The sequence below is a fragment of the Orycteropus afer genome, unplaced genomic scaffold (assembly GCF_000298275.1).
Source record: "Orycteropus afer afer isolate SDZICR_OR568_19922 unplaced genomic scaffold, OryAfe1.0 scaffold00038, whole genome shotgun sequence".
In the NCBI taxonomy this organism is placed as follows: domain Eukaryota; kingdom Metazoa; phylum Chordata; class Mammalia; order Tubulidentata; family Orycteropodidae; genus Orycteropus; species Orycteropus afer.
Window position 1 is genome coordinate 10,099,480 of NW_006921625.1, and position 10,679 is coordinate 10,110,158.

General features: G+C 41.8%; 1 protein-coding gene across 1 annotated transcript; it reads right to left on the reverse strand.

Annotated features, from left to right (window-relative positions):
* Positions 1-3,394: 3,394 nt before the first annotated feature.
* On the reverse strand, positions 3,395-7,408 carry PSTK (phosphoseryl-tRNA kinase). Its single transcript, XM_007936903.2, has 6 exons — positions 7,193-7,408; positions 6,619-6,910; positions 6,205-6,400; positions 4,476-4,551; positions 3,884-3,977; positions 3,395-3,597 (listed from the first exon to the last, which is right to left on the reverse strand). The coding sequence occupies exons 1-6, from the start codon at positions 7,406-7,408 to the stop codon at positions 3,395-3,397; spliced, it is 1,077 nt and encodes a 358-aa protein (XP_007935094.2).
* Positions 7,409-10,679: the final 3,271 nt, after the last annotated feature.

Consider the following 10,679-nt stretch of genomic DNA (forward strand, 5'->3'; position numbering starts at 1 on the left):
TCTCCCCCACCCCCTTTTTCCCATAAAAGTCTAGGCAGGGCCATTTATATGTTAGAACAGCCCAACAGATCAGTGTCTGATTTTCCTTCTAGATGTTTGAGAACTGGAGTCATTGTCTTACAGGTGTTCATTGAAATTTCCCACATCGACGGTCCAGAAAAACTTCATAGCTCATCCATTGTCTTGCTATTTCAGTTTATACATTGCAGTTAGATGTTATTTCTGCCATATTTCACAATGGTAGAATTGATGATTTTCCTTTAGAAAATCTGTTACCACTTGTTTCTGTGTGTAGTAGGGGAGTTGCCTTTAAATGTGCTCTGAATTGGAATACTGCTCAATTCCCATAGTTTAAGTTGAAGCAATAGATTTATTTCAGCTGATAAAGTGAAGCTGTTTCAGTGTAGCAATTCTGTATTTATTTCACAAGGGGAAATGTAAAGCAATTTGATATTTTTAAGTGAAAGTTAACATAAATACGAAGTGAAAGTTACGAATAAATGAAAATCCTGAAAAGAAATGAAACCCAAGACTTTACATAGAAAATACATCATTTTTCTCTGTAACAGAAGAAATTGGGGTTTCATATTTAAACTATGTTCAATTTCTAGTTTAAACACATGCCAGCTTTTCATTGGATTATATTTTTCGTCCAGTTTATTTAAACACACAGATGAGCGCACTAGAAAAATGAGAGCATTTTCTACAAAGGTGCCTTCTGTTTTCTTTCAGTTTGACCCTTGAAATCCTCTGTGTGATGTTATTAACATCAGGTGAGGTGGTTGTCCCTCCCGTTTCTTTGATGACCAAAGAGTTACAATGCAATGTCACCCATCTTGTTAGCCCTAGAAAAAGCCAGTCATTTGAACAAAGATCTCTGATGCTTCCTTTTCTTGCCATCTGTCCTTTTGATGCCCATTTTGCAGGTATAGCAACACATGGAAAAATGGGACGGGAGTTAATATTTACAAAAAATCGGAGCACATGTTCACATGGATTCTGGTGTTCTCTTCAGAGTTAGCCATTTTGAGTAATTTCTGGGAACTCATTGTAATGCTTATTTTGCAGTCCTGCAGTCTTCATTTACAGTGACAGCTGTGGAAACTGAATTGTCACCTCGGTAGAAAAGGATACAGTGGTGTGGAAGTGGATGTAATGCATTTAACCTTGATGTTTGTTTACGGAGTAAGACTTGTTCAATAAATCTAGAGCATTTTGAATAGGAGGCTATTGTTTTTATATTGTGTAATAGCTAGCTCACCTCGAAATTAGCTTGGTCAAACAATAAAATACATTGTCACTAACTGTTGGCTTCTGTGTACTTTGCAAACATTTTGTTTTTAATGTGATTCAAATCTTATGAGTGCTACTAATTGGCTTCTTAAGGAGATTATCTAACTCTGAAGCGTATTAAACAAAAGGGACCTCTACCCTTCTAATAAATGAAAGTAAAGTGGTGATGGTAGGTACCCACAGAACCCCGGGGGCCAACTCAGTGGGCCCTTGGCCTTCCCTTCCAGCTGGTAGGAAGCCATTAAAGTGACTTCTTGGGGTTTACTACCCAGTCCGTGCTCAGCTCTGTTACACAGTTCAAAGAACAGCATCAAGGCCAGTTTCTCCAAGCACCTGTCACTCTCTTCTTTGTCAGTTCTAAGGCTTGTGGATGTACAATCCTCCAAGTCTGTTTCACCGTGGCTTAATCCACTCACTGCCCAGCGGAGGTTTAGTGCCGCACTCCGCAGGTGTCTGACTGGCTCTAGTGTTTATTTTTTGCAGGAAGAAATAGGTGGCTGTCATTTGAAAGCCTTATTTTGTTCTTCACTTCTGTTTGATTCTTCAAATAAAAGCAATACTCTAAAACAGAAAAGTAAAATTTTCTTGAAAGAAAGGAAAAAGTCTTATTAACACCAACACATTAACTCCGTATTCTGGGTCAGAGTGACAGATCCTTTTTTTTTCCGACAACTAAAGTGGACGTTTTGAAGGTGCATTTTAATTTAAACATAGAACTTTTTTTCTTTTCATAATTACAAACTAGAATGTATGTTCTAATTTCCCTACAACTTAACGAGCACAATTGGTGTTCCAAAGCTGCCAATGCTTGAAGGCTACAATTCTAAATGCACTAAAAGTTTTGAAGCAAATCTACCTTAGAAAATTGTTTGGTATTGTATTTTTTAAAGGATTTAGGATTTTATTTAAATGATTGTGAGTTACATTCTGTATCTGGGAATGTTAGTATCTTCCCTTAAATATTGAATATCTTTCTCTCATTTTTAATCAAATATTTTATAGAAATGATTTGTTGGGAAAAGTTTAACATGCACTATTTATAGTACTTTGCTGTTAACAGGCAATATTCTGAAACTAAATTTATTTTTGTTCAGTGAACATATGTTTAGATTTTAAAGTTGGTAGATAATTTATCTCCACTAATATTTTTTTAAGAAACTGTGAAGAGATTTAACAGGGAATAATTTTATTTCAGATTTTACTAATGTAGTGTGTTGCTGCAACTTTTTGAAACTCAAGTGAAAGCTAGACTTTTACTTTGATAAATTCCATTGGGTATTTTCCAGTGTGATTTCCTGTTAGCAGTGTGTTTGCCATTCATTTGCAGAATTGGTTGACAAAGGGAATATTACCAAAAAATGTTGAGAGATATACTTCACTTTAAGTTGTATAAAAATATTTATCAAATGGATGTAGTATCAATTTTTTAAAATTCCCTGCTAAAGACTTTTTCATTAAATAGTCTTAGAGGGTATATGCTTTCTAGAATTTGTTTTCGTTAATATGTACTTTGATGTAAAGAACATATTTTGTATGCAAAACATAGACCTTGAGTTATGGTTACAAAATACATTATATTGTTTAGGGATTCCAGAAAGCGTTTAATGCTAAAGTAACTATATCTAGTATGTAGTTCATGTTGTGAAGCTTTGCTTTTGTAATATATGAATAAAAAAATAACACTTTCTAATGACCTTGATTTTTCTTTTTTGAAAACTAGGATCAAATTAGTTTCTCAGTATTATGGTTCATGGGTTTAGATTCTAAAATGCCTTACCCATGAGCTCTGTATCATGAGTTAAAAACCCTTCTACACACATACACTTGTCCCCTTGGTTTCTTCAGTCAAGCCCATTTAGCTCTGGTGCTGCCCACCCAGCCCTAAGTGAGGGTCTGGTGCTTTACCGCCCTTGTCCTAGCTGGTAAGTGACTGACTGAAGTAATTTCTGTTACAGCCAATAGATCTTTGGGGATGTACCGATTTTGGTTTAATGCTGGTCTTAGTTTACATTGCTGGCCTAGAAAACAGTATCAAACTGTTGTTTTAATTAGTTTGTAAAACTTTACCAATAATAGCCACTTGATTGGAAATTCAGAAATTTTAATGCTGCTTTGAAAAATACTTATGTACAACATTATCTTTCTCATAATGAAAAAAAGAAATGACATCTGATATCCCAATGGTTTGTTGAAAGCACAGGTATTTTTTATTGCTTCTTTGTCTTAGGTCTTCCAGAAACTCTGCTTTGAGCTTGTTAAGATCTTCTGCTAGAAGCTTCAGGTTGTGAGGAAGCACTTGTTCACCTAATAAAAAAAGAGAGTCTCAAATTACTTACATAAAATCAATCTGGACTCTCTCATGACACCAGGAAATCTGTTAATTTGATTACTTCAGACAAACCAGGCATTGTATAAATCATCACAGTTGAGTTGGTGGTGGTATCATTTACTGTCTGGTTTACTCTGACAAAAGGAAAACATTACGATTTAAACTTTCTGACTAAAAGCTAATAAACTACTTTGTGTCAAAGGAACAAGATTAGCAGCGTAGCCTCATTGTTACCAAACAGCACAGAACCACCCAGTGCACCTTTTGCTTCCTTCATTGTCTGAGAGATGATTCTCCGCAGCATCTGATCAGCTTGATGAAGGAGATTAGTTGAACAAGTAATTCTGTCTGTTTCCTATGGAATACACACATGGTTACTGGGGCAGTTACACAGTTGTGTAAAAGAAATGGCTAAAGTGTAGATGATGTTTTAATGGAAGGAACTCAAAAGTTTCAATGGCTTTTCTGTTCCAGTTTTTCTTCCCTAAGAGAAGGTCCAAATGAAACAAGACCAGTTGTAAGCTGGGTTCCATCTAGGCAGTGGTCTGCTGGGAAATGTTTAATAACTGGCTCTTGAGGAAAAACAACAGAAAGCCTATGTGTAGTGTTGGCCAATTTCTGAGGTGTAAATACTCCCTCCCATCCTGGCCCATTTTGAGCTACCAACCTGACATCAACCACCAGCTCCATCGTTTCTGAAAATTTAACAATCCGTTCTAGCCAGCTGACATGAGCTGCCACCAGGGAGGGCATCACCGGGTCTTGGAGTGCAGGCTGAATACTCACGAGACGCCAGGCCAGTCACAGCAAGAACTGAAGAACGTCAGTTTCACTGATGGCCTGGGAGACTTACCTTCTGTTCCCAATTGTCCTCAACATTTTGTACTGGGTTTTGTAAAGCAGTAAGCAATAAATCAGTCACCTCCAGGCTATAAGAGAGGGGTAAAAAAAGAAATCCTTAGGTCTAACATTTTGCTTTTTAAGAACTCACATTTATGACTATTAAACAAATCTATAGGACTAAAACTGCTGTAATCCAGGATCCTAAACGAACCCTTCAAAATTAAGGGATGTTGGATTTACCATCTATTTGCAAAATCCCAATGTAGAAGCTCAAAGCATTAGACAAAATGCCCCTCGTTTAAAAAACTATTTCCCAAGGCTCTTGTCTTTTGTAGACACTCTTCTCATTAAGTACTGAACTGCAGGCTTGTGGCACTGTCCTTTTTCCTAACGAAAGCTGCTCAGTCCTGACTCTGTGGCCTCTGCTTACAAACTGTTACAGGATATGGGTTAGCAATGTCCTCTTAGGGTCCACAGACGTTTCGGAAGAATTCATTCATTCACTTAACAAATATTTATTAAACATATATCTATAAGCAAAATACTGTGCAACTCTTTATGTGAAACCATGTGCCAGACTGAAGGTGTAGCAAGACCCCTACCCCGTCCAAGCCCCACAATGTAATAAGAGAGGGACACATAATAAATTACTAAATAGGCAAAAAATGGTAATTTTAGCCAGTGACGAGTGCGTGAAGGCATAAACAACGTGATAATGATAGAAAGTGAGTGGGCAGTTCAACTAATACTCGCCATTTTAGAGAAGATGGCAGGGAACCGTCCAGGCATACATACGTGGGCAGTTGTTAGGTGCCGTCAAGGTGGCTCTGACTCACAGCAACCCTGTGTATAGGAAAACACTGCCCAGTCCAGTGTGGGCAGAGGGGGCAGCAAAGACACCGAGGCAAGACAAGGGTTTGGTGTTCATGCAACAGTGAAGGTCAGTTTGGCTCAAAAGCAGCAGAAGAGAGTGGTAGGATACAAGGTTGAAGAGTTCATCAGGCTGAGAGCATGTGAGCCACAACAAAGAGTTTGGATTTTACTCAGTGCAGGAGGTAGCAGTGAAAAAGTTTAAGCCAATGGCTCATTGAGTTAAAGCTCAACTTCAAGATGATCTGACACTGAAAAGAGCCAGGGTCCGGGTGAAGAAAGCACTGCTCTAGAACGCTTAAGACATGAATGAATGAAAAGCATCAGACGCCATGGCCCACAAGCCGGACACACACAGAGGAAGTGTAGTGAGCTGGAAGGCACAATTAGGATTCTGTACCAGTTCTCGTCACAAATCAGAAAACTACTTAGCAACATATTTGGACAAAGCTATTTTAGCTAGGGAAGAAAGGCCTGGAGATCTGAAAAAACAGCCAACTCGGCGTAACTCTGTTGACACACACGGGGTTGCCAAGATTCACACTCAACTGGATGGGAGCTGGAGTGGTCAGCAAGAGGATCAAAGATGTGTCCGCCTCTAAATTCCCTGCGTTGACCTCTGGGCCACAGTATAATCCTAACAGTTAAAAGCGCATGCTTTGCAAAGAAACCTGGATTCAAATCTCTGCTCTGCCACTTGCTCAGTGACCCTGGGCAAACTGAACTTTCTCACTTCAGTCTTACCTACAAATAGGGGAAAAATAACAATCTCTCTCCAAGGGCTGCTGAGTTTGAAGGCACAGGTAAAGTGCTCAGCACAGTGCCCGGCACAGGAGGCACCCAGGGAATGAGAGCTTGGCTTCAGATACCTGGCTTCAGGACATGCTGAACTCTCCAGTGTGAGGCTGTGGTGTTCCCAAGCATTTTTCTCTGGGTTGGGCTTTTCTATCTTCCTCCGCATCAAGTGAATGGTCTCGGCTGGCAGTACCCTTGGCCTCTGGCCATTCCTCTGTAAACACGTCTCAAGAGGACAATCTAAAAAGAGCTGGCAAAAGCCTAATGAATCTGAAAACAGTTAAGAACCACAAAATTACTGGTGCATTCTTTTCCCAAAATGTGAAATAATACATACTAACAAATTATCCCAGCTGTAGCAGGGAAAACCATTTCTAATACCAAACACCTATCTTTTAAAATTAAGTAGTTCCATATAAATCATCTAATTCAACTGACTCCTCACTGAAGACCATAGTGATTGTATAAGAAAATTATGTTTTAATTACATTTCCGAGCCAACTGGTAGACTTCGTATCTCATGCTTTGATAATAAAAGTTGTCGTCTAAAATCAAAATCAAAGGTCTGGTAACTGCAGTCTTCGTTAAAAGGTAGCAGGCCTGGGCCTCAAGCGCTGCAGAAGATAGCAGATCTTGATCCTTTAAGCAGCTAATAAAATCTTCCCACATGGCTTCCGTTCTAGTAGGGGGGGCAGCCATCTGACACCCGTTAATGACAGCCACCAAGAAGCAGTCCAGGTACTTCAACAGTTCCTGCCGAAGCAGTTTCCACTGGGATGGCTACAAAAGACCCAAGAACTGCAATTTATATTAGGCTTTGGCTCGCAGGACAGCCATCCGGGCTCCCTGCTACCCTAAGTCAACTGAGACGCTCAGCCTCCAAATAAACCTCATTCTCGCACTGAGTGCGAGAACAGTATTAAACCAGCTCCCCTTTCCTCCAACTACTGTCTCCTCTGTCAGGGCCCCACTCCCACACGAGGCAGTCGTGGGCGCTCAACAGCTGTTACAGTAAAGTAGGCGGGGCGACCACAGGCCCCGCCCCGCCCCCTCTGTACTGACCAAGGCCTGAGCGTTCTCCTCGTCCAGGAACACGTCCGGCATGACGTCATCGTAGGCGACGACGCCGACGGCCCAGACCCGCTCCTGACGAAGCCGGTGGCTGAGGGCTCGCGCGAAGGTTGATTTTCCTGCTGCAGGCAGGCCGCAGAGGACGCAGAGTCCTAGCTTCCGCTGTTCCTTAATGTCTGTTCCTCTGGCTCCCTGTTCGGCCTTCATGTTACTCAGGGAGAGAAGCTGCGAACGTACTTTACTGAACACCGTCACAACCGCGCATGCGCAGAGCCTCCCGGCGCCGTGCTGCGCTTCCTGGTGCGGGGTTGGGGAAATGGGGGATTAGAAACCGAACTATCATTCCTGGTCCGGGCTGGTTCCGAGCCCAGCCCCCACAGTCCCCAGAGCCGCTAGCTACTATGTCACCATGCGGCTAGCCCTCCAGGTTGAGAAGCCGATGGCCCCTGGGCATCCCCAAAGGGTGAGAGGGCGGGATTCATTAGAATCATTCATTAGAATCATCCTCCCTTGAGGACACTTAAGCCATTACCTGAACGTGAAAGTCGGTTTCTCTCCCTCGAAAAATGTCCACGGAGACTTTCAGCCGTTAGAGGGTCATCGGCAGGTTAATTCCTGGAAATCTCAGACTAGGCTCCCTGGTTCGCGCTCCACTGCCCCTCCTGAATTCAAGGGCAAAATAAATACTGGTTATTGCACCCTAACGTCACGAGTCGGCAGTATGAGGAAGTAAGAGCAGGAAGGGACAGCTTTAGACCTCAATTCCAATGCTGCCGTGCATTTGACAAGTATGCATTTTAAGTGTTAAAAACAAGAAGGGTATAAAACAAGACATCCCTTGTGGGAGGTGAGTGGGTGGGAGGGTGGTGTAGAAAAGTGGAATTCTGATTCTAGCTTTGACTTCGAATGGGATGATAACTTCTTATCCACAAGTGAGTGTTCAGAATGTGAACAAGTGAGGAGAGAGTCAATTACGTACTGGTATAAAACCAAAGCAGTAACCCAACGCTAAACGTGATGCTTGAGTTGTGATTACAAAGCACATGCACAGAAGTGCCTTCTTTCTTTGGGCTTAAGGTGAAGAAGGGCAAGGAGCTAAACATCATCCCATTTCATGGCACTTTATCGTCATTGCTCCAGCGCACGGGGCCCTCTCTTTAATTCTCTTTTTTAATTGTGATTTGGGTGAAGATTTACAGAGCAAATTCACTTTCCATACAGCAGGACATACATACTTTGTCTCATGTCATTGACCATCTTTAATTCTCTTTTACATCACATATCCCACACCCGTTTCCTCCCTCTTTCCTGTTGTAGAAAAATAAGGCCCTTACACCCTGTCCCAAAGAGCGAATGATCACAACAGGTTGAAGCAGGAAAACAAAAGATTTATTGAGTATCAATACCCAAGGAGACAGAATCCCTTCTTTAAAATGTCTGTCGTGCACTTGACAAATATGTATTTTAAGTGGTTAAAAAAAAAAAAAAAAAGGGTATAAAACAAGGCATCCCTTGTGGGAGGTGAGTGGGTGGGACAGATGCCCCACTGGAGGCACTCACCCGGTTATGCCAAGAGATTTGGAAAACAGCTAACTGGCCAACTGACTCAAAGAGATCCATATTTGTACCCATTCCAAAGAAAGGTGATCCCACAGAATGTGGAAATTACCGAACAATATCATCAATATTGCCCACAAGTAAGATCTTACTGAAGATAATTCAAAAACGGTTGCAGCAGTATATTGACAGAGAACTTCCAGAGGTACAAGCTGGGTTCAGAAGAGGACGTGAACGAGGGATAGCATAGCTGTTGTCAGATGGATCTTGGCTCAAGGCAAAGAACACCAGAAAGATGTTTACTTGTGTTTTATTGACTATGCAAAAGCATTTGATTTGTGGATCATAACAAATTGTGGATAACATTGAGAAGAATTGGAATTCCAGAACACTTAACTTTACACATGAGGAACCTGTACATAGATCAGGAGGTTGTTGTTCGAACAGAACAAGGGGACACTACATGGTTTAAAATCAGGAAGGGAGTGTGTCAGGGTTGTATCCTTTCCCCATACTTATTAAATCTGTGTGCTAAGCAAATAATCCAAGCAGCTGGATTTTATGAAGAAGAACTGGCATCAGGATTGGAGGAGGACTCATTAACAACCTGCAGTATGCAGATGACACAACTTGGCTTGCTGAAAGTGAGGATGACTTGAGGCACTTACTGGTGAAGACTGAAGAATACAGTCTGCAGTATGGATTACATCTCAATATAAAGAAAATAAAAATCCTCACAACTGGACCTATAAGCAGCATCATGATAAATGGAGAAAAGATTGAGGTTGTCAAAGACTTCGCATTGCTTGGTTCTACAATCGATGCCAATGGAAGCAGCAGTCAGGACATTAGAGAATGTATAGCACTGGGCAAGTCGGCTGCAACAGACCTCTTTCAAATGCTGAAAAGCAAAGATGTCTCCTTGAGGACTAAGGTGTGCCTGACACAAGCCATATTTTCAGTCGCTTCATATGCATGTGAGAGCTGGACAATGAATAAGGAAGACCAAAGAAGAGTTGATGCTTTTGAGTTGTGGTGCTGGCAAAGAATGCTGAAAATACCATGGACTGCTAAAAGAGCTAGGAGCTCTGATAGCATACTGCCTAAGGCACTTGACTGCTAACCAGAAGGCTGGCGGTTCAAACCCACCAGCCACTCCTCGGAAGGAAGGTTGGGCAATCTACCACCTCAGAAACCCAAGGAGGGGTCCCTATGAGTCAGGTCAGACTCAATGGCACATAACAACAACAACAGCTAAAATAACTAACTGATCTGTCCTGGAGGAAGTGCAGCTAAAATGCTCATTGGAAGTGAGAATGGCCAGACTTCGTCTCACCTACTTTGGTCATGTCAGAAGGGACCATTCCCTGGAGAAGGATGTCATGCTTGGTAAGATGGAGGGTTGATGAAAGAGGGGAAGGCCTTCAACGCGATGGATTGATGCGGTGGCTGCGATGATGGGCTCAAGTATAGCAGGGATCATGGAGCTGGCGCGGGATCAGGTGGGGTTTCATTCTGCTGTACACAGGGTCTCTATGAGTTAGAAATGACTTGATGGCACCTAACCACTAACAACATATAGTTCAGAACTCCAAAGATGAACTACAGTGAGTTCACATTAAGATACCCACTATCTAAAAAGGAGAAGGCTGTACTGCTCGATGATGAGCACGCAGCTGCTAATCGAAAGGTTGGTGATCTGACTCACCCAGCAGTGCTTCAGGAGAAAGACCTGACGACCTCCTGAAGACCTTGGGGCACTTCTGCTCCGTAAGGTCACTGGGAGCTGAAAGTCAACTTCATGGCACCTAACAACAAAGGACACCTTTCAATTACAGGTTGAAAAATAAGCCTGTGATACTGCCATCACCTGTATTTACACTGTGCCCTTGAATGTGTAAAGCTTTCTTCACTGACCTTA